Here is a 23,609-nt window from a genome sequence, read left to right on the forward strand (position 1 = left end):
TGTATATACATAGGTTAATGATTATTTTTAAAAATATAAAAGGATATTCTAATATTTTTAAATATTTAATGTCTTTTTTTTATTAGCATGTTAACAATAACCATCTAAAAATCTAATAATATTGTATTTGACTTATAATAATATAAGATGTTTAAGTCGTTTTTGTAAATAATACTTTATATTTATTAAAATGACATGTAAAAACATGAAAGAATATAACAATAATTCGAAATATTCGTGTTATTTTCAAGATAGCACATGTTAATTTCATATCAACAAATCTACGTGTCAATTTCATGTCAACAAAAATAAATTATCCATTACCTACTAAGCTAACCCTAAACACTAAAATTACGTATCATGTAATCAGATCGTAAATACTTTTACCACATGTTCGGTACTATCATTATTTCATGAGATAAGGTACCAAAATAGGCCTACGGTTCTTGGAAAAGTATCAATTTAGGCTTCACGTACAAAATAGCACCAATATGAGCTTAACATTAAAAAAAAAGTACCAATGTAAGTCTCGATAATAGACGTAACACGTCCTTCGTATTACTTCGTTAAGTTCTGATTTCTCTCTCCACGGAGTAATATAAATAATGTACCACGTTCCGTTATCGATACCTAAACTGGTACCATTTTTAAATTATTTTATACGTGGAGCCTAGATTAATATTTTCTTAAAAACTAAAGATCTATTTTGATACCTTATCCCTTATTTCATTAGAGTTATAAATACTCATTTATAGATAAATTTAACAAAATGTATATTTCTTTTACTTCCTCTTCCATTCATTCAAAACAAACATAAGAGTTGTGGTAGAAGAGCAGGCAACACAGTAAGGTCTAAATTAAAACATTCAACTTTCATCCAGAGATCAAAGACAGATCACTCTTCTTCTTCTTCTTCTCTAAAACATTAAACAATCCGAAAAAGATAGAATATTTTCATTGAACCAATCTCACACCTTCACAAAAGATATTCAGATACCATATTTAGCAAGAACCTATACATTGCAAAAGAAAAAAAAAATATACATGGAAACACTTATTATGTCCTTTCCCCAGGCATTGCAAGCACTAAAATGCCAAAATTATATTCGCCAAACCTAACCAACCATTTCTCTTTGTGAGGGAAAATCAAATGCACCCAATTTATCATACAACATCTGCATACATGTAACAACTCTATACCATTGTATCAATGAATCATGGTCAATGTACGGGTAACGATTCGAAGAAAAGCAGATTGAATACCGCAGCTCGAGTGAGTTATGGGGACCCTGCCTTGGAGGCATGTCCCTTTCTCTTTGCCAGAAACAGTAAAAACCTTGGCAGCAATGATTTCTTTTTCTTCCTTACAGACTTGTTATCTGAAGATGGTTCTGTTTCAGTGCTAGATCCATCTATAGATACTTTTGGACTTGGCATAGGCTGGAATGTTACCTCCTGTTCGCCATCTACCGATTTGTATGATTCTTTTTTGGTTTCAGTAGGGCTTTTAGCTGCAGCTTGACCACCGGATTCTCCAGCCTTTCGTTGTTGCTCGTGGTCAGCCCTCCACTTTCTCAACTCCTGTTCTATTCCCAATTTCCCTTCCTTTGCTTTCTCAGCCCTGTCCATTGCTTCTTTAAGCTCTTCCTTTCTCGAAATCATCTCTTGACTCGCTTCTTCCAACTTCCTTTCAGTTCTCAATTCAGATTCTTTAGCTATCTCGATTTGAGAAACTGCAGCTGCCACCCTTATGTTTGCCTGCTCTTCTGCTTCGTGAGCACGTTTGCTCAGCTCGTAGTACTCCTCCAAAGAAAGTGTTACGCCAACAGGCGAATCTGTGCCATCGAAGCTTGTAGTTGATTCACTCTCCTGTAATGCTTTAATAGCTGCTAAAGCCAATTTTTCCGAAGCCTTGGCTGCCTCTATCTCTTTTTGAGCAGCCAGTAATCTGCTCTCCATTGTACTAGCTCCTGCCTTTGCCTGTTCCGCTTCTTCCTTTGCCTTCCGCAGCTCTTCATGAGCCTCTTGAGCCAGTTTCTTTGCCTCATCAGCTGCTTGGGCTGCTTGCTGCAGTTGTTTCGGCAACTCTATCATCTTTTCTTTTGCTTCTTTCTCCTTCATCTGAACTAGAGCTATTTCTGACTTTGTACTTTCCAGCTCAGCTTCAAGAGAAGCAACCGCTACCGATGCCATTCCTTCTCTCTGCCTGACCGTAGCAAGAGATGATTTTTCTTTTTCAAGCTCCGATTGTAGTGACGTGGCAGCCACCTTCAAGCAAGTCACTTCAGCAGCTGCTTTTTCTATGTTAAGTTTCACTTCTTCAAGTTCCTTCTTTGCTGCAGACACAGCTTCTTGTATATCAGTATGATTTCTTCCCTTTAGCTCGTTGAATGCCGTTTCATCATAATCATCCTTCAATTTAGATTCCATATAAGCTGCTAGTTCAGCTTTTAGATCAATTAGCAAAGCCGAAGCAGTATCCACTTTTGATTTTAGATCTTTCGCTGAAAGAATTTGTTCGTTTAGTCTTTGGAGATCCTCTTCCGCCTGCTTCAATTCCTTCTCCCAATAAAGAGCATCTTGCTCCTTGGCCATGGCTGCTCCAATTCTTTGTTCCTCTGCCTCCAAATGCGCAGCATGTGCAGACTCCAACGATTCCTTTGCAGCAATCAATTCGATTGTAAGTTCCTCCACGGTCTTCTCAATATCTTTTGATGCCGAAACAGTTTCTTTAGCTTTCTTCGCAGCTTGATCTTTCTCAGCAACCAAAGAATCATAGTCCTTCCGCAATATTTCCAACTCTTCGTTAACAGATTTGAGTTCTGCAATTGCAGATGTGTGCCTGGCCTTAGCAACCTCAAGCTGTGCCTTGGCAGCAACACTAACATCATCAGCGATCCCCTGCTCTAGTTCTTCTACCCTGAGTTTGGCAAGTTCGGAATCTTGTTTTGCCTGACGCTCTTCTGTTTGTGCTCTCTCCAAATTTAGCTTTAGCTCTTCAATAAGTCTTTTAGTACTATCCAGCTCCTGAAGAGTTCGTACCTTGTCCTGTTCAGCATCCTCTGACCGTTTCCTATACTCGGGCATCTCCTGCTGTATTTTCTCTAGCTCTTCTTCTAGAAGCTTCCGTTTCTACAGATTCAGAAAAGAAATTTGATATATTAGCTATCATGTTGACAAATTTTGTTGGTTGATCAAATTGATTCAAAGGAACCACTAAAATCACTGGTTCTAAACTTATACGAGCAAAACTGAGAAAAGAAATTTGCTATGCACAATAAATTCACATCTTTTTTCCTTCCTTTATTCCTAGAATGATATAGATATCTAATATGCACCACAAATCTTCAAACTTTATATAAATAAAACAGAACACCAAAAGAATGAAAAGAATATCACTTTCCGGCATATGTTCATCCACCAATACTCAGAAAAAAATGAAGCATAAAATTGAAGATCATATTGATGTTATTAATAAAATCATAGCATGATCATGTGTACCTCAACAGTTTGGATTCGGTGGGCTTTCCAATCTACAATTCCACCAAATTTCGAAACAGCTTCTTTAACCGATTCAAAAGGTGCTCTCGTGTCTATAAGACCTCCGGTAGGTGAGCTGAAAGATGGCATTCTGAGAGTAGGACTCGAAGCCTTCGCATGGGGAATCTCAGAGGCAGCTTGATCTTGTTCCGATCTGACCTTCACATGGGGCAAATCAAGCTCATCCGGTTCCAAGCTAGTTAAAGGAAAGGTAGCGTCCGGTATGATATCATCAATGCTAATAGTTGGACGATGAGCATAAAAGAGTTGGTTCACATTATCATCACCAACACAAGGACTATCCACCAAAAAATTATCTGCATTATTAGCATTAACTCGTGGGCGGTCATCAAAGGAAGTATCTTGAATGTTATCTATGCTAACACGGGGACGAAAAGCAGAAAGAGTATCTTGCTCATCGTCAATGTTAACACGAGGAGAATCCATCGACGAAGTAGTATCTTCAATGTTATTGACACTTACACGGGGACGATCAAACAAAGAAGAAGTATCTTGAGATTGCTGCATATTTTGTAGTACATTTGAGGATATTTCAGGTTTGGAAGTGCCCTCCTCGACTATACCTCGAGTTTCTACATCCTTTAAATTAGATGTTGAAGTTGGTACCGAATTGCCTGTTGAGAGAAGCTGATTTGGGCTTGAAGTTTCTGCTACATCCTTTGAAATAGATGTTGAAGTTGGTACCGAATTGCCTGTTGAGAGAAGCTGATTTGGGCTTGAAGTTTCTGCTACATCCTTTAAATTAGATGTTGAAGTTGGTACCGAATCGCCTGTTGAGAGAAGCTGATTCGGGCTTGAAGTTTCTGCTACATCCTTTAAATGAGATGTTGAAGTTGGTACCGCATTGTCTGCCGAAAGAAGCTGATTTTGACTTGAAGTTTCTGCTTCAACAGGTCGAACTTGGTCCAGAAAAGGGTTACTAACATCCAAGAAATCCGCAGAATTAGAATATTCGGAATCTACTTTCCCGTTGCTAACGGGGAAGGTTGAGCCTTCAGCATGAGATTGATTGTTTTGTTGGGAGGATGGAGAATGCTGTGGAGGAGGCATAGTTTCAGCTACTTTCACATCCTCCATCAGAATAAAAAAAGTGGTCTAAGGAGTCCCACTATGGCCTCTAAAATCCATGAAAACATAAACCCAATTAGCAAAATATAAAACCTATGTAAATGCAAGATTAGAACATGCAATTAATCACATAATTTATGGTTCAAATCAGATGTTTGGACATTAAAATTAAGGATCAGCAGGGAGGATATGTAAATTAATCATAATAGAGGCATAGAACTGAACATTCAGATTATTTTTTTCTGCTCAGATTAACCAATTCTTAAGCTAAAAAAAGCAGATCAAGTTCATCCGACATTTTGAGAGAACAAAACATAATCAGCTATACATTATCTGAAACCGTCAACAACAAAAACATAATCGGAAATCGAACTTATCAAATAGAGCTTCATTAATGAATTTCGATTTCCTAAAACCTTAAGCGGACTTACGAAAGTCAACTTGGAGATGTGAGATAGGTTCCAAACGTGAAAAGAAGGATTGAAATTGGAAAGTGAGGAAGAAAAGCTTCAAATTAAAATCAACAAAGTCAAAAACTCAATCTGATTAAATAAATTAAAAGATAGAGGAAAAGAGAAGAAAAGAGAAGAGAAGAGAAACATACCAGAATAAAGGCCAAAGAAAGAAAGAGAGAAGAGAAGAAACTGGAAACTAAATTAAGGATGTTTGTTTGTTTGAATGGGAAAATAATTTACTGAAACGAAAGAAAAAATGGAGCTAAAATTAGTAAACAGAAGAAGAAGACACGTGCGAGGAATTAATGGAGCCTACCTCACTGAAACAGATCCCATCTCTTTCTCTTCTCAGCTTCAAGATTGGATTTTTATTTTTATATGAAGAAGAAGACTGCTCTTTAGCTAAAAGACTACTACTGGTTCTAGTTTTATTTATTTATTTATTTTTGTTAGTAATACTTTTCAAATATATATAATAAATAAAATTTAGCTGCTGAAATGACCTGGATTTTCGGCGTTTGTTTAGGTTTATTATCATGTCTTGTTTCTTATCTTGAAGTTATAACTTATAATCCAGTTTGGAGTTATTACCATATTTAATTTTAGACTTTTCATTTAATTAACAAGATTAATTATTTCTGTTATATTTTCAAAATTAGTCAATTGGATGGTCAATTTTCATATTTAGAAATTAGTTTTTAATATTTAGTTTCTTAGTTACTCTAAAAATACTTTAACCGTTTTTTTTATCTTTTAAAAAAGAAAAAGAAACTCTGTCTTTGTTATTACTCATCATTCCATCTATTATTCTTACCTGCTTTTTTATGTGCTTTTTTTTATTACTATTTAATATGATGATTTGCTTGAAATCCATAATTAATTGGGTTTCTTCACACGGAATCTATCTCTTACAATGTATATTTTTTATCTATTCCATTTGAAGTTTAGTGAGAGAGAAAATGATAAATCATGAAATTCTATTAAGGAGATTTATTCATATTATAATAAAATAAGTTTACTGATTTGTTGATCTGACCTACATCTATAAAATAAGAGGATCATCGATCGGCTAGTTGTCAGAGAATAAATGCTAAAGTAAGTTAATTTACTTTATAGAATGAAATGAACGATAATTTATATCTGGTATAATGAATGTCGTGTAATCTATCTCGAAGATCGTGGCTATAGACAAAAGGACATCGTTAAATTAATTAGTTGTTAATTAGATTTTGGTTAGTTACCGTTAGTGCTAGTTAGTTAGGAATTATGTTATTAGTTGTTATTTACGTATTACACTTTGCTCCCTATATAAGTAAGTGTTGCTTATTAAAATTTTCAACTTTTTAATCTTAATTCAATATAAATGAAATTCAGTTTAGTTCTTCAAGATTCATATATCTCTTTCGTTTTCTTAGATTCTTTTTATTTTACATTTTTTTTTGTGAATTGGATCAGGGCATAACAACAATTCTGTTAATCATTTGAGTTCTTTTTCTCAAATTCTTCTTTATCTTTATTCATCGGAGATCAATCTTTTCATCAAAAAGTTCACTTTTTAACCGTTTCATTATTAATGACAACAAGAATGTTCGAGTTGTTGATTCAATTTTTGAATCTGATTGGCATCTACTATGTACATTTAGAGCTGTAAATGAACAGAGCCGCTCATGATCGACTTGGTAATCGGCTCGATAAAAGCTCGGCTCGATTTGTAAACAAGCCGCTTGTGAACACGATTTACTGGCTCGGTTCGTAAAGGAGCTAAGCTTGAACATGCCAAAGCTCGACTCGAAAGCTCGCGAGCAGGCTCAATTAGAACATTTATGAACAAATTTTAGTTTTGTAGAAAACTATATAGCTTTGTGTTAGTTCACAAATATCTAAACTTAATATTGTTTCATTTGTTATTAGATGAGTTCGTTCACAAACATAATAAATGAGTAATAGATGAACTATTTATAAGTATCTTGTTTATTTATTCACGAACTTTGCTTGTGAGCTTGTTTATGTACACAATTAAAGAGTTATTTGCGAGCAAACTTCACAAATATAATTAACAATTTACTCACAAACAATTCATGGTTAGATAATTTTCTTAATGAACCAAGTCCAAAAGAGGATTTTGGGCTCGAAACAAGCTCGAAGCTCGACTCAAGCTCGTTGAGCAAGCCAAAGCTCGGCTCGGGCTCGGCTCGTTAATTTTATAGCAAGCTCGGCTTGGGCTCGAGCTCGTTAAATTTATAGCGAGCCGAGCTTGAACAGGCTAAAGCTCAGCTCGGCTCGATTACAGCCCCATGTACATTCAATTGAGAATATTAGTTAATCTTTAGTTTCACAAGTTCTAATTGGTAGCAAAGACTATAATTCATAGGCAAGAGCGTTAAAAATATCCTTGATTGTGAAAAACAAATTGAAGCTTGTTAATGAATTTTTGTAGCAATTTGGTGTCAAAGAAACAAATCTATTAGTATAGAATCGTTGCAATCAACTTGTTCTATTTTGGCTTAATCATTTTGTATCATCTTCAATCTCGCATAGCATAACTTGGTTTGAAACTTTTCTTAGTCTGGCAGAATTTAAAGAATCGATTTTCTCAATCTGACCATCTAAGTATAACAAAACTACAAGATGAAATTACATCTATGATGCAAGGTGATCTCACAATCACTAACTATTTTACAAAATTGTAAGTTGTTTGGGAGATTATTAATGTATGCCTATACAAAATTGTAACTGTAGTACCAATAGTTCTAAAAAAATGTACTACTATTAAGAAGATTAAAGAACAACAGTTTTAAGATTATATAATCAAGTTCTGACAAGCTTAAATGGAAAATTTAACATGGTCAAAACTCAAATCCTTATAATGGATCGACTCCGTAGTATAGAAAAGGTTTTTAATATGGGTATTCAAGAAGAAAGGCATATATGAAGAAAATGAGTTAAATTCTTTTGGACCAGTACAATTTCGTTAATTTTATCAATTTTCTTATCCAGTTCATCAATGTTAGATCTCGAGAACGAACCAACCAAATATGTTCCCGCTCTCGTTTCGGAAGTTTTCTCTACTTGCTAGTGAGAACAACTTTCTACCAATTCATGGGTTAAATCATAAGCCTCCGTTTGGGTTTTCTTAAGGATGGTTCCACCTGCGACAGAAGATACTAACCTGTTGCCATTTATCAAACCCATGATATGCGCATTTTTCAACGGTTGGCGTAACCGCTCTTATGCATCATACAGTGTCTCTCTATCAGTTTGGCGAAAAGAACTTGGTTCGTTTTTGTACATCGTCATTTTAGATGGGGAAAAGTATTTAGCTGATCAATCTCTTAACTAAATTATCCCATGTCTCGATGGATCCAACCTCAAGATAATCCAACCAGTCAGCTGCATCATCCCTTAAAGAAAAAGAAAACAATTTCCGTTTAATAGCTTCTGGTGGTACCCCATTTTGCTTAAGCATAGAACAATGTTTAACAAATTTATATAAATGGGAGTTTGAATCTTCTCTCGGATCTCCGCCAAATTGGCCGAAGTTCTGTATAAGTTGAATCATCATTGTCTTGATTTCGAAATTGTTTGCCCCAATGGTAGGTTCCACGATACTCATATCCAAACGGGTTGGAGTGAGTAGATCCATGATGGAACGTTCACCTTGTGCTATATTTGCTCTTTGATTAGCTAGGTTCCTGTCGAAAGTACATTCTATTTCAAGGTTAGGCGATAATAAAGGCCAACTTATACTTCTTGTGTGCATAAAAATAAAACATCTAAATTAATAGAAGCTTGACTATATTAATATTACAATTCTACCATCCCCGGCAACAATGCCAAAAACTTGGTGCGTATTTTACATATACGTAATTGTGAAGGCAATGACACCTTAATCGTGTATCAAGTAATAAAGTGAAAGTAGAGTATCGTTCCCACAAGGATGGTGATTATAATTACTAATCTTTTTGCTTACTATCTATTATTTAAACAATCGAAATGTAGAGTTTTGTGCTATAGCATTTTCTATTTCGCCTTCTCTCTCAGTGGTCTTATTCCCCCACCGAATTAAAATTACGTTAACAAGTGAATATGAGTTACACAAATTGACGATAGAGACAGGGGCGGAACCAGGGGGTTGAGTGGGGCTCGAGCCCCGGCAGCCGACAGGGAAAAAAAATTTTATATCAAAACGACGACGTTTTGGTCATGAGCAAAACGACGTCGTTTTGATTTCAATGAAAATAAATCAAATTAAAAGGCACAGCACCTAATTAAGACCTAAATCCCTAATTTGAGAAAAGGAGAGCAACGCGAGAGTTACGATTCTTCTACGCACTTGCACACCGTCGGCTCAACTCAGGGGGAATCGCACAAGTCAGTCCACCGCCGGCCACCAGTCAGTCAGTCCCTGCTTGCAAGTCAGTCTCCACCGCCGCCGGCCACCGTTCAGTTCAGTCGCTGCGCAAAACGCAAAACGCAAGGTCAGGAGGAAAATGATTTTTGATTTTCTTTTGCTGCTTGCTTGGTTTATCTTTTTTGTGCCTTTGCTTTGCTTCATCTGTTAGTACCTCTACTTTTCCTTCTTCATTTACCTTCAATAACCCCTGTTTTAATATGCATATCAATATGTAAACTTCACATTAGAAAAAATATGACGAGGGCACCAAAAATGTCAAAACGAGTAAAAATGGGAGAAGTCTAGTAGAAACAAAGTTCAAATTAAGGCATTGGAGAAGCATCTGAGAGCATAAGGAGTTTATTAATCCGGAAAATGATGCTCAAAAGGACAATTGAAACTACCGGAAGAGTTGTGGGTCAAATACATGAATATCACAATTAAGTACAAAATTATAACTAAGTCGTATCACCAAATTTAATTTTTCTCTACATATTATGATTTTACACCATAATTTAAAAATTTTAGACTCCAATTCATAAATCATAAACCCTAGAAAATATATTCTAGATTTCTAATTTATAAATTCTAATCCTTAAAATATATTAAAAGTACTGATTTTACTAGTTTGACATAATTTAAAATTATGACCTGACATAGATGTAAATAGCTTTTAAAAGATGAATTTCTATGTAATTTTCCCAAGAGTTGATTGAGTACTTTCAGGCCCGAGATCGCCGACCCACGGTCCAAATTTTTGGAACAGTAAGTTTTGGGACCTCTGAACCCTATACGGGTCATTGAATTTTCAATTTTAGATCATTCCCACTTAGACCTTTTTGTGGGTCGGGTAGGTCCAAGGTCGGACCTTGGCTTTCACTTAAAAATGCTCAATTCGAACCCACCGTAATTTAGTTGAATTGGGATTGAAATTGCTGTTAGTTGAATTGTTGTTAGTTGAATTACTGTTTGTATTTAGTTGAATTGGGATTGAAATGGTTGTTAGTTGAATTGCTGTCACTTGCATATTGGTCTTTTCAGAATGGACAAATTCGTAACTAAAAGACCAAGGACATCGACTTATTGAGCTATCTTTGGTATTACCTGTCGCGACGGCTACTTTTGAGCGGGTGTTTTCAGCAATGAACATTATCAAGACTGATTTGCGTAACAAGATAGGAGATAAATATTTGAATGACAGTATGTTGGTATACATCGAGAGGAATATGTTTGCAAGCATAGAAAATGAACCTATTCTGCAACGTTATCAAACATTGTACAAACGTAGGATTCAGTTATAAAAAATAGACATGTAATAATAGTTACTGACGTTTCGAAATTTTTTTTTTGACGTTTCGATTTTTTTTTTTTGACGTTTTGAATTTTTTTGCTGATACGTTTGAGCCCCGGGTCATCCGGGGTCCTGGTTCCGCCACTGAATAGAGATTACTTATAATGGAAGAAACTATAGTTTTTAACTTTATTAACCTCTTTGTTTGGTAATAGCACTTAACATTTTTCAAGTTGTTTTATCCTTTTTAAGTTGACGATTTTTCTTATTAATTAATATATTCTCGAGTTATTGGTTCTAAACTCTTGATTAATTACTTTATCTTGATCCGACTAAAGTAATTAGTCTAGAGAAACATTAAGTTTTATTAGATCTAAACCTTTTTAAACAACTTTACTTTGGTCCTGCTAAAGTGATTACTTAAGATTCAAGAAAATCTCTCGAGCTATTAGTTCTAAACTTTCGATTAATTAGTTTACCTTGGTCTGACTAAAGTAATTAATCCAAAGAAGAATTAAGTTTTCTTGAATTCCAAACTTTCAATTTATTACTTCACTTTGGTTCGACTAAAGTAATTAATCTAAGATCGTAATAAGATTCATGAAAAACCTTGGAAAATCAATAAGCCACTCTAAATGGTCACTAGGTCCAACTTATGAGTTTCCATTAATCAATTTAATCACAGTCAGTATAAACGATTAATTATATTCGAGTTGGGATTTGGTCCATCTCCAACAAGCATTAAGAATCACAAGTTAGTTCTTAAATGGATAAACATGGCTTAATTAGGTTAAACATGATTACCACATAATTAAAGTTAATATCCGCTTTTGATCTTATTAATTAATATATTCTCGAGTTATTGGTTCTAAACTCTTGATTAATTACTTTATCTTGATCCGACTAAAGTAATTAGTCTAGAGAAACATTAAGTTTTATTAGATCTAAACCTTTTTAAACAACTTTACCTTGGTCCTGCTAAAGTGATTACTTAAGATTCAAGAAAATCTCTCGAGCTATTAGTTCTAAACTTTCGATTAATTAGTTTACCTTGGTCTGACTAAAGTAATTAATCCAAAGAAGAATTAAGTTTTCTTGAATTCCAAACTTTCAATTTATTACTTCACTTTGGTTCGACTAAAGTAATTAATCTAAGATCGTAATAAGATTCATGAAAAACCTTGGAAAATCAATAAGCCACTCTAAATGGTCACTAGGTCCAACTTATGAGTTTCCATTAATCAATTTAATCACAGTCAGTATAAACGACACTTAATTCTCAGCTCGACGAGGTTAGGATGCACCTTGACGAGGTGCAAAGACTTAAGTGATTAATCTTCGTTTAATGCTCCGTTTCACTTCACAGTCCTCGTCTTAAGCCCCGACTTTGATTATTTGTGATGAAACCTTATGAAAATGTCTGAAAACACAGGAGAATGACTTACATAACATTATGAAAATATACTAAAATCATCATTATAGTTTATAAAAAAATTGTATGAAACAAATAGTAATTAATACGAGAATGTTATAAATTACGACGATAACATAAAGCGCAATGGGGTCTACAAATGGTTCGCTAAAATGCAACATTGGTTGAACTGTTTTTGCTGTAGTTGATTAGTGTTGTTGGGACACGATGATTAGAGATGAGATGTGGCATGTAAAGGTTGGTAAAAGTGGTGTGATTGTTGGTATTCATGATGCACGGATCGGGATTGTAAAGAGATTCATTTACATAATACGCATTTAGTATCCTTTGTTCTCCATTTAGCGAATAAAGTTGCTCATATTATTGCAGGGCATACTCTTTCTGGTGCTAACGGATTTTTTACTCTGACATTTGTAATTAGCTTATTGATGTAATTGCATTTTCTCTAAATTAAAAAAAAAAAAAAACAATGTTATATATTACTTTTTTTTTTTTAGTGAATGGTATATAGTTGTCACGTGACAGATTTTAGAAATAAATTATCAAAATAGATAAAAGGTTTTTAGGGGAGCTTATTTACCCTCAACGTACAACAATATAAGACTCTAATACACACTCTTTAAGGGTTGCTAAAACCATTATAACATCATCAAACACCCTTTATTAGATATGCTCTTATTATTGATACACTTGTCATAATTTAATGATTTTATCATTTCCGAAACAACTTTAATGACTATAAACACATCATACTTTAATAGAATAGGTAAGCCGAGCCAAGATAGCCTTCAAGGATTTCAAGGTTATCTCAAACATTTAAAAGACGAGTATTAAAGTTCCCAAAACCCTAAGATATATAAACAAATATCATCTGAAGTTTAGAAGCACAATATTTGATGGTTTACTTCAAAGACCAGATATTTTATTTTTCCTCAACTACGAATTTGCTTTTATTTTTTGAAATTCAAATATAACATATCAAAAATATATCACCAAAGAACATTTGCTGAAAAAACTTGGATGTAAAATCCACCACGAGTGAAATTACCATTCATCACATCCATCTTCGAAGTTAATCAATGTACCAAATTTCTGGTTACTTGACACAATACCAACAAAGCAAATCTATATGCAAAAACAGACCATATAGGTGAAGAGATCATATCTAACATTTAATTAATCCGCTGACAAATCTCAAAATAATTTCTAAGAGCAGAAATAAACTACATGTTTCAAAAATATGCCTGCAGAAAAAGACATCTAGGTGTTTGTTGCCCTTGTGTAGATTTGCTGACTGGCATGTGAAGAGACCATTCTAATCAATCCTCGTGCCATCAGTTCTCTGATGGCCCTCCTCGCTAGTGACCCATTAATCTGTTAGGTACATATATCAAATCTAATAAGAAAATATATAACAGATAGAACATACACAAAAACTTGGCACTTAACAGCAATTAACTCTTTTTTTTAGAAACATCATTAACTCCTAAATGTTATAACAACGTACTTGAAGGAATTAACAGCATTTTAATACTTAAAGAACATGACAAGTCTTACTCCAAAGCTACAAAGGTATGAATTTTTGCTGCTATGTAACCGGAATATACAACATCAAATTTAGAGATTTGCTTGTTACAAAACTAATAAGCAAATCTCTCTCACCATACGTCAATAATAAAACATTAACATATACTTGGGGATACTGAACTGTTGAACTTACTAACATCATTCTGTAACTGAGGGTCAAAAAGAGCTAAAAATAATCGATACAAGCAGTTGGCAGTAACGACTTAAAAACTCAGAATTTTGATAACATACAAAACAAAACCAGGGCTTGCAAGATTTGCTGCTAAAGACACTAGGATCTAGGCCTTTCACCTCAGAACTCTGAAACAGCACCCACCTAGGCAGGCCTTTTGGCTCCTTTCTATAATTAAAAAGTGCACCTAGGTGGGTCTCTGTGACAATGAGTAATTCTATTACACCCGTCCAATCAGATAATGACACTTGTACATGTTTATTTATTAACACCAATCATCTCCCATTAATTGGTATCCATCCCTCTCGATTGGTCGGGTGTATTACACCCCGTGCATAGTAGAAGTTCTCTTGTGACAATAGAGATAATAATTAACAACAGCCTATGAAGTTGGAGCTTTTAGGTTAATCGTAGCATCTCCAACACTAGCTAGCTATTGACTCTCTAAAATAATATAAAATATTAACTCGACAAAACTTAGCTAGCCAAGGTTATGTTTTGCTCCAACCATAGTAGCTGTTTGATTCTATTTTATTATTAAAAGTAAATAAATTAGAAAAAAATGAATAAAGGAGAAATAAAGAAGTTACTAGCCAAATTTAGCTAGCGAGAAAGGCTAGTTAATTAGTTTAGCGAGCCATATCATCATGGATTGCCTCACTCCCTAAACGGCTTGCTAATTTGATAATTTAGGGAACCATGTCAACCTATTGGATAATGTCCTTTAATTGTTTTCTACCAGCTAGCCTCAAGTCACCACATCCAAGCAATTATCTACAAGTTGGAGCTTTTAGGTTAAGCTCTTATATGACAATATATTTCAACATGTATAATTTACAAAATGCCTAATTGAATAATTCGTTTTAGGCCTCTCCAGACCTGGAGCCGTCCCTCACTAGTACATGAACAATTTCATCAAACGTAAACCTCATCTTCCAAACCCTCTTTTCATCTTTTCATTTACCTAATCACCTTTCTTTCTCAAAATCGCTTTCTCTATATAAAACACTGAGTTAAGGCTAATAAAATCGAATGCCTCATATTTTAAACATGTAGAAGAAAACTAATTTGGGTTGGGGAAGAATAACTAGATGAATTTCTGCCTGGAACCAAGAAAAACGTAGAGATTTGAAAAATGCATTTGCTTTTAAGAGCATCAAATCATTTCGGTGCAACAAATCTTAAACTCATAAAGGCCAACCAAGCAAACAAATTAAACGAAGTAACATATGATTTCTATCAAGCTCTTTTAACAAATTGCAGGAGTAATGGATCAAATAAGATAAGAAAATATTACTCTGAGACGATCGGAGAGGATAGAGGGAGTGATAAGCTTATACTTGGGGGCTTCAGCGAGGAGCTTGTCATAGGTGGCTTGGTCGAACAAGACCATGTTATTTACCTTCTCCTTTTGCTTTCCTTTGCTCCACTTCTTCTTCTTCTGCTTCCCTCCTCCAGATTTCGCGGGCTTTGATGACGGCGGTGGAGCCTTCTCCTTCTTTGGCGCCTAAAAAAACAATCAGAAATCAGAAATCGTTTTCCAGGAAATATTATGGAGGAGGAAACAGATCTGTTGCCTACCATTGATTAGATAGATAGAAAGATATGAAACAAGAGCAGCTGCAGATGAAGATGGAGCGGACAAAGGGAGTGTTGGAGATGGGGAGGGAGGTGCATTTTATATTGGCAACGATTAGGGTTTTATTAGGACAATAGTTTTCGGGTTTTGATCCAAATCCTGCATGAAGCCCATTGTGGCCCAGGATTAAATTTTACGTCAAATGTTTGACTAAATTAATTCATTTTAATAATTAATTATTTTGCTTCTATAGTTACTTTGTTTTTAACAAAGTACCATTACTTGATCTGTTTTCACCATTGGATGATGGATTAAAAAATTAATTCAATGGTGAAAACATATAAAGTAAGCATAGCTTTTACCTTGATTACCATAATTAATTAGTTAATTGAATTTTTTTACAAATCTAAATTTAAAATTTAATTAGATAATAAAATAAGAATCAAAGAGAAACCGATCATGTTTTAACACTTAATTCAATAAAGAGAATAATACTAAAAAGTATGCTAAGTGAGTAAGGTCATGTTTTTTGTTACTTTAATTTCAGTAACAATCAGTTCAGTTCAGCATTCAATTTCAACATCCAGTTTCAGCATTCAATAATTTATCATTATTTATTATAATTATAATTATTTATATATAATTTATTATTATTATTATTATTTATCTATAATTTATCATTATTTATTATTATTGTTATTTATCTATAATTTATCATAATTTATTATTATTATTATTTATCTATAATTTATCATTATCTATAAATTATAAAAGTCAAGAAATGGTAGTTTATTAAAGTATACATCATTTAATAAAAAAAATAAAGTATGCATCCATAATTGAAAATTAGAAATTGCATGTTTTTGCCCTTCAATTATTAATAGACAAAACTAGATTCATGGGATAGACTTTACAATTAATTGTAGAGTTATTTAAGTTGCAAAAATACCTCTAACGTGTTGGATCAGGAACAATTTTACCCATAATGTTTAAAATAATGCAATTTTATCCCTAACGTTGGTGGTCAACATATGTTAAATCTGATAAAATAACGCATGTGTGATGTATAGATGACAAGATTAATGACCGAGAAGACAGTTTGATAAATTATTTCTTACTAAATTTATCAATATTATGGATAAAATTTCACTATTTTAGACGTTAGATGTAAAATTACTCCTGACTCAAAACGTTGGGGGTATTTTTTGCACTTTAACCCTTAATTGTAATAAAAAAAAAGTTAAGAGTTTGTATTTATATGAAAATTTGTATTTAATTTCATAGGCTTTAAATTGCATGTAAATTTATGTCTGTATGTATTTTTTATTTTTAATTTAAATTAGACTCATTTTTATTTAATTTCATAAGCTTTTATCGAGCCGAGCTTTTATTTGATATTTAATTTAGTTTTATCTTTAATAATATATTTATTTATTATTGATATTATTATCATTAGAACCATTATTATTATTATTATTATTATTATTATTATAAGCTTATTAATGTTCAATATTATCATTAAAATTATTTTAAAGTCTAATATCATCATAATTATTGTTAAGTTCAGTAGCATTCAGTTAAATTCAGTTCAGTTCAGTTCAATCTTTTTCATTGATAAAGAACGGAGCCTCTAATGAAGCTTCTTTCCTTTGAAATAATTTAGGGATCTCTTTCTTTTCTTTTCCCTAAATAATTTTTTTACTTTCTTTTTCCCATTTTCATGTAAATAAAATATAATTCTCTAAGGTTATTACTCCAATACCTTGTTTCATGAAGATTTTCTTTTTTCTTCTTGTCTTTGTTGGTTTGTTCTTCTCTTTCCCTTCTCAAACATCTTTTCCGTTTAATTAACTTTTGGCTTTTTGCTATTTATGTTTTTCAATCGAGTGACTATAGTTTCTGCTATGGATGAATATTTATGTTCAAGCAATTATGTTTCTAATTTGATCCATTTATGACCAATTTTACGATGAATCTCATAACGTTGCTCAAATGATTTTTCGCTCAACTCGGATCGGGTCTCCCTGCTTATGTTCTCGACCCGCTATTTTGAGTCTTTATTTTGTTTACGTTAGAACATTAAACTTTCGAGGTTTTCGTTTCTTTTCTTGATGACAATTTTCTATTTTTAACGATAATTTTTCCATTTCTTTTTCTTAATGACAATTTTCCATAATTAAATGTTTCGTTTCTTTTTGTTAAAGACACTTTCCGTTACTTTCTTGATGACAATTTTCTGTTTCTTTTTAATGACAATTTAATGAGTATTTAAAACTGTTGAAATGAGCATAGGTATTTCAGTATTAAGTAGTTATTAGTTCAGGGGTATAATAGTCATATCCAACTTAATTTGTTAAGAGTTTGTTAGCAGCAACTTGTATATAAGCCTCTAATGCTTTCCTATAAACGCAATCTTGAATTCATGAATAATAGATTTGATTCTTCTTCCATTCATCAAATTATCATGGTATCAGAGCTGGACGGTGGATCTAGTTGAATTCCGATTGAATTCCGGCGACCGAAAAATGATCGCGGTGAAGAATGAAAAAGAAGAAACAAATCTATAGATCATTTGTCGATGTTGTTAACATCAGTTACGAAGAAGATAATGTTGAATTAGAAGATTCAGAAGGAAATCAAGATCGAGAAAACAACAGTTTAATTCCAGATCGTGAAGATTCAGAAGGAAATCAAGATCGCGAAGACAACAGTCCAATTCCAGATCGTGAAGATTTAGAAGGAAATCAAGATCGCGAAGAGAATCAAGATCGCGAAGAGACGATTAACTCCGAAAAATTGTTAATCTCATAAACAACAATGAATTCTTCTAATTCTGGAAATAATCAAAGCAGTGAAAATCCAGGACTGGCAATTGTCAGTGTAATCATGGATGGGAAAAACTACATGTTATGGAAGAGAGTGATGCTTTTGGCAATAAGTGCAAAGAGAAAGACAAGCTACATCACCAGAGATGATGAACCAGCTGAGAGTGCATCTGAAGCGCACCTAAAATGGAAGGAGAACGAAGACCTAGTTTTCTCATGGATACTGAATTCTCTTTCAAAGGAGCTTGCTGCAGTTTTTGTAAATGCTAAAACTGCCAAGGCATTATGGAAGGAGATCGAGCAAAGGTATGGAGAAAGTAATGGTCAACTCATATTTCATTTGAGAAAGCAGATCTGTAGTGGGATGAGTATGCAATTCTTAAACCAATGGATAATTGTACTTGTGGTGAATCCAAATTACTTGCTCAAACACAGTTAGAGGAAGAACAATTGATGCAATTTTTATCCGGTCTTAATGTTGAATTTGATCATATTAGGGACCAAATTTTGATTATGGAGCCTTTACCTCCAGTTAACAAGGCATTCTCTATGCTAACTAGAATTGAAAAGCAGAGAAATGTGTCTAGCGGTCAAAATTCTACAGAATTTGTTAATTACTCTTCTGGAAACAAGTCTCAAGATATTGCAGGAAGAACCAACAGTTCTGGTGGAGGAAGTAGTTATGGAAATGGATCCAATCAATCTGGCAGAAATGGAAATGGTTATACTAGCAATGTTAAGAACAAATCTAAGTCAGATAAGTTATGTTCATATTGTAGAAAATAGGGACATGATCGTGCAGATTGCTTCAGAATTAAGGGTTATCCAGACTGGTTCAAAGGAAAAAGGGTCATTGGACCAGCAAAGCATCAAGCACATATGACACAAGAGGAGGCTAATGATTCTGAGTCACCATTGTCTTATGATCAAAATGAATGGGATTCATACAAGAAAGAAACAATGCAGGTGATGATACAAAGGGAGGTTCAAAAGGCTTTGAAAGCTAAAAGTACAGAACAAGAATACTCTACTTATACTGGATTTGCTGGAGCATGTGCAGGTAATAATTCATCTTCTAATAATGTAGTAGATTTTGAATGGATTATTGATTCAGGAGCCATTACACATATGACCTCTAATCTGCAAATTATGACAAATATGGCTAAGCTAAATCATCCAAAAAGGATTTATTTGCCAACAGGAGAAGTACATACAGTAAATCATAAGGGAGAGGTTAAATTTCAGAGGACTTTTATCCTGAAACATGTATTATATGTTCCCACTTTCAAACAAAATTTACTGTCCATAAGTAGATTGATGGAGGACCAAAATATCACAGTGAAATTCTGAGTATTGCATTTTGCAGGGCCAGAAATATGAAGAGATCATAGCTGTTGGGAAGTTGAGGAATGGATTATACTACTTATGTGAAGAGTCTTTTAGTGCTATTGTAATAAAGGAAGTATGTAGTCAGAATAATGAATTTGCAGGAACAATGTCTGCCAGAGAAAGAATTAGCAAAAATTGTCAAGATACTCACTTATGGCATAAGAGGTTAGGACATATGCCTGCTGAGAAATTATCTCACATAGTTTCAGCTGTAGATTTGAAGCTTTTTTATAGTTGTGATGTATGTGCAAGAGCCAAACAAGTGAGATTGTCCTTTTGTACTAGTTCCATAAAATCAATAAAACCCTTTGATTTGTTACATATGGATTGTTGGGGACCTTATAAGCAGGTTTCTTTAAGTGGAGACAGATATATGCTAACGATTGTAGATGACTATATCAGATCTATATGGACAATTTTGTTCAAGAGCAAAGATCAAGTGCCTATGTTAATAGAGAATTTTCTGCTATTGGTTAAAACACAATTTCAAGCACAAGTAAAAGGAATCAGGACAGATAATGGTACCGAGTTTGTGGGTCAGACAACTCAAACCATATTTCAAAAACATGGCATAATGCATCAGAAGTCCTGTGTTTATACTCCTCAATAGAATGGAGTGGTAGAGAGGAGGCACATGAGTTTGACAAGTGTAGCCAGGGCTTTATTGAAGGAAAGTTGTTTGCCAATTAAATTTTGAGGAGAAGCATTATTACATGCCACAGTGTTGCTAAATGTGTCTCCCACAAAAGTGCTGGATTGGAAAACACCACATCAGGTGTTATATGGAAAGGCACTAGTTTATGAAGACTTCAAGGTATTTGGTTGCAAAGGCTATGTGCTAAACACTAATCCTAGAAAGGGAAAATTTGATGACATGGCATTAGCTTGTGTGTATGTGGGACAATCTGTTGGTCAGAAGGGATGGAAAATGTATAATGAAACAACACATCAAATAATCACATCCAGAGAGGTGAAATTTGATGAATCATTTTTCCCATATAGCACTAACATTTGTAATATGTAGGAACTGTCAAAAGATAGGAGATCTGAGGTTTATAATCCCTTGTTGATAACATGGATAAATGATGAACATACAGAAGATAATGCAATGATTACTACTGGTGCAATACCAAGTACAAAAATACCACAAACAATAAATTCAAGCACTTCTACTCAAATAGCAGAAACACAAGTCATTGACAATGCCAACCTACATAATTCACCCATGTATGAATCTCTAGTTGCCTCAATTCAAGGTAGAAGGACAACTAGACAACACCAACAACCTGTGTGGATGAAAGATTTTGTTGTTAATCATGCTGCACATGAGGGACAGAGTTCTATTTTGCTAAGAAAAACACATGCAACATATTTGGCAGAGTTAAGAAAGGAACCAGAACCAAAGAACTACAAAGAAACCAAGGGACATCCCAAATGGGAGAAGGCAATGGCTGAGGAGTTAGCTGCATTAGAGAAAAATAAAACTTGGAAGTTGGTGCCCTTACCAGAAGGAAAGACAGTCATCACATCAAGATGGATTCTTAAGGTCAAATATGTACCTGATGGAACTGTATTCAGGTACAAAGCAAGGTTAGTTGCTCGAGGGTACAATCAAAGGCCAGTCATTGACTATCATGACAATTATTCACTTGTCACTAAAGTGACAATAGTCAAAGTTTTTCTTGTTGTGGCCACCTTCAACAACTGGCCAATACAGCAAATAGAAATTAATAATGCTTATTTGCATGGCACAATAGATGAATAGATATATATATGGGGGCACCTGAAGGTTATGACAGTAAAGGCATGGTTTGCAAGCTTGAAAAGTCCATATATTGGCTAAAACAAGCAGGCAGGCAGTGGAATAAGGCATTTACAGAAAAACTACTGCAGTTGGGGTTTGTCAAGTCAATACATGACTATTGCTTATTCACTATGTGCATTAATGGTAATTTTCTTGCCTTAATTGTCTATGTGGATGATGTTTTAATAACTGGAACATCAATGGTGTTGATAAATGATACAAAGAAAGCTTTGGATGAGTCCTTTACTATAAAGGACATGGGAGAAGCTAAATACTCTCTAGCGATTGAGCTGGCCAGATCAGACAGAGGGTTTTTGATATCACAATCAAAGTACATTCGAGACTTGATCACAGATACAGGGTTAACTGAATCTCACACTGCTACAAGTCCATTTATGAATGGAGTAAGAATTGAAGATGAGTCACCTGCCTATGGGGATCATGAGAAATACAGAAGGTTGGTTGGTAGACTATTATATCTGGGATTCACGAGACCAGACATAGCTTTTGCAACACAACAATTAAGTCAATACATGAACAATCCAACTATTGTTCAAATGAATTCAGCAATGCATGTTGTTAAATACCTCAAAGGGACAGCAGACACAGGTTTGTTTTATGGAAAAGAAGGGGATTTATCACAGATGACGGCTTACTGTGATTCAGATTGGGGTAGATGCCAAATCACTCGGAGGTCAGTGACTGGTTATTGTGTGTTTGTTGGAAATTGTTTAGTGTCATAGAAGTCTAAAAAGCAAGGGACTTGCAGCAAAAGTTCTGTAGAAGCAGAATATCGAGCAATGTCTACAACATCTTGTGAGATAAACTGGTTATCCTATTTATTGGCAGAATTCAAGTATGAAACACAATTGCCAATTCCTCTATTCTGTGACAATCAAGCAGCAATACACATTGCAGCTAATTCGGTTTTCCATGAACAAATGAAGCATGTGGAAATATATTGTCACATAGTGAGACATCATCTAGAAACTGGTTTTATTTGCACTCCTTATGTCAGTACAAGTCATCAGTTGGAAGATTTATTGACAAAACCACTCACAGGATCTCAAATGACTTCATCTTTAAATGAAATGCATCTGTACACCTATGCTAACAGTGACATTGCAAGTTGAAATACTGAGTATATCAACTTGAGGAGGGGTGTTGAAATAAGCATAGGTATTTCAGTATTAACTAGTTATTAGTTCAAGGGTATAATAGTCATATCCAACTTAATTTGTTAAGAGTTTGTTAGCAGCAACTTGTATATAAGCCTCTATTGCTTTCCTGTAAACGCAATCTTGAATTCATGAATAATAGATTTGATTCTTCTTCCATTCATCAAATTATCAAAAACTGACATGTATCAGTAAGAAGGTCATTAAAGTTTGTGAAACTTCCAATACTCAAAGAAATAAATAATAATTTAAAATTAAGTCTCTCATTTTAGAGTGTTTTTATCTTCTCGAGATGTTTCCTCACCTTTAGTGGTGATTCTACTCAGAATTGTGACATGCTTAAGTTGGAACTATCGTGGATTAATCCACGTACATTTAATGTCCTTCAAGACTTGGTGTATGTCCACAAACTATTGATCGTCTTTCTTAATATGTCCCAATAATTACAGTGAGAGATTTGTTAACGGATGCGAGGGAGTGGCAGAGTCAGTTGATATAGGCTACCTTTGTTGAGCGTGATCAGAAGTTCATTTTCTCAATTCCGTGTCGATTGCTGGTATGTGAGGATGGATGATATTAGTATTTTGATGAGTCGGGTTCATATATGATTAAGTCTACATTGATGCTATTTTGTACATTAAGACTAGGCTTAATACATCATTTGCCCCCTGAACTTGTCCAAAATAGTTGATTGGCCCCCTGAACTTTCAAAGTGTCTCAATAGCCCCCTGAACTTGCATAAAATATTCAGTTAGCCCCCTAAACTTGCATAAAATGTAATTAATTAATCATTCGGTTGTAAAAAAGTAAGTCAAATGCGGAAAATATGTTACATGTGCCTTAAAATGTCATTACATACTTCACAAAATAGATTA

At 34.1% G+C, this 23,609-nt stretch overlaps 2 protein-coding genes and 1 long non-coding RNA gene across 5 annotated transcripts; 1 reads left to right on the forward strand and 2 right to left on the reverse strand.

Annotated features, from left to right (window-relative positions):
- Positions 1 to 927: 927 nt before the first annotated feature.
- LOC136235246 (protein WEAK CHLOROPLAST MOVEMENT UNDER BLUE LIGHT 1) lies at positions 928 to 5,555 on the reverse strand. Of its 3 annotated transcripts, XM_066024837.1 has the most exons (5): positions 5,401 to 5,547; positions 5,234 to 5,323; positions 5,061 to 5,136; positions 3,502 to 4,678; positions 928 to 3,132 (listed from the first exon to the last, which is right to left on the reverse strand). In XM_066024837.1, the coding sequence occupies exons 4-5, from the start codon at positions 4,636 to 4,638 to the stop codon at positions 1,279 to 1,281; spliced, it is 2,991 nt and encodes a 996-aa protein (XP_065880909.1). In that variant the 5' UTR covers positions 4,639 to 4,678; positions 5,061 to 5,136; positions 5,234 to 5,323; positions 5,401 to 5,547; the 3' UTR covers positions 928 to 1,278. The 3 variants fall into 3 exon arrangements, with proteins under 3 accessions (XP_065880909.1, XP_065880907.1, XP_065880908.1); XM_066024835.1 differs by lacking the exon at positions 5,061 to 5,136; XM_066024836.1 differs by lacking the exons at positions 5,061 to 5,136; positions 5,234 to 5,323 and having other exon boundaries at positions 5,401 to 5,555.
- Positions 5,556 to 9,375: 3,820 nt separating this feature from the next.
- Positions 9,376 to 10,960, forward strand: LOC136200927 (uncharacterized). Its single transcript, XR_010673609.1, has 2 exons — positions 9,376 to 9,562; positions 10,519 to 10,960. It is a non-coding gene; the product is annotated as an uncharacterized lncRNA (long non-coding RNA).
- A 2,242-nt stretch (positions 10,961 to 13,202) lies between these two features.
- Positions 13,203 to 15,644, reverse strand: LOC136200954 (small ribosomal subunit protein eS25y-like). Its single transcript, XM_065991458.1, has 3 exons — positions 15,541 to 15,644; positions 15,257 to 15,466; positions 13,203 to 13,574 (listed from the first exon to the last, which is right to left on the reverse strand). The coding sequence occupies exons 1-3, from the start codon at positions 15,541 to 15,543 to the stop codon at positions 13,461 to 13,463; spliced, it is 327 nt and encodes a 108-aa protein (XP_065847530.1). The 5' UTR covers positions 15,544 to 15,644; the 3' UTR covers positions 13,203 to 13,460.
- Between the last annotated feature and the right edge of the window lie 7,965 nt (positions 15,645 to 23,609).

This window comes from Euphorbia lathyris, chromosome 7 (assembly GCF_963576675.1).
Source record: "Euphorbia lathyris chromosome 7, ddEupLath1.1, whole genome shotgun sequence".
NCBI lineage: Eukaryota > Viridiplantae > Streptophyta > Magnoliopsida > Malpighiales > Euphorbiaceae > Euphorbia > Euphorbia lathyris.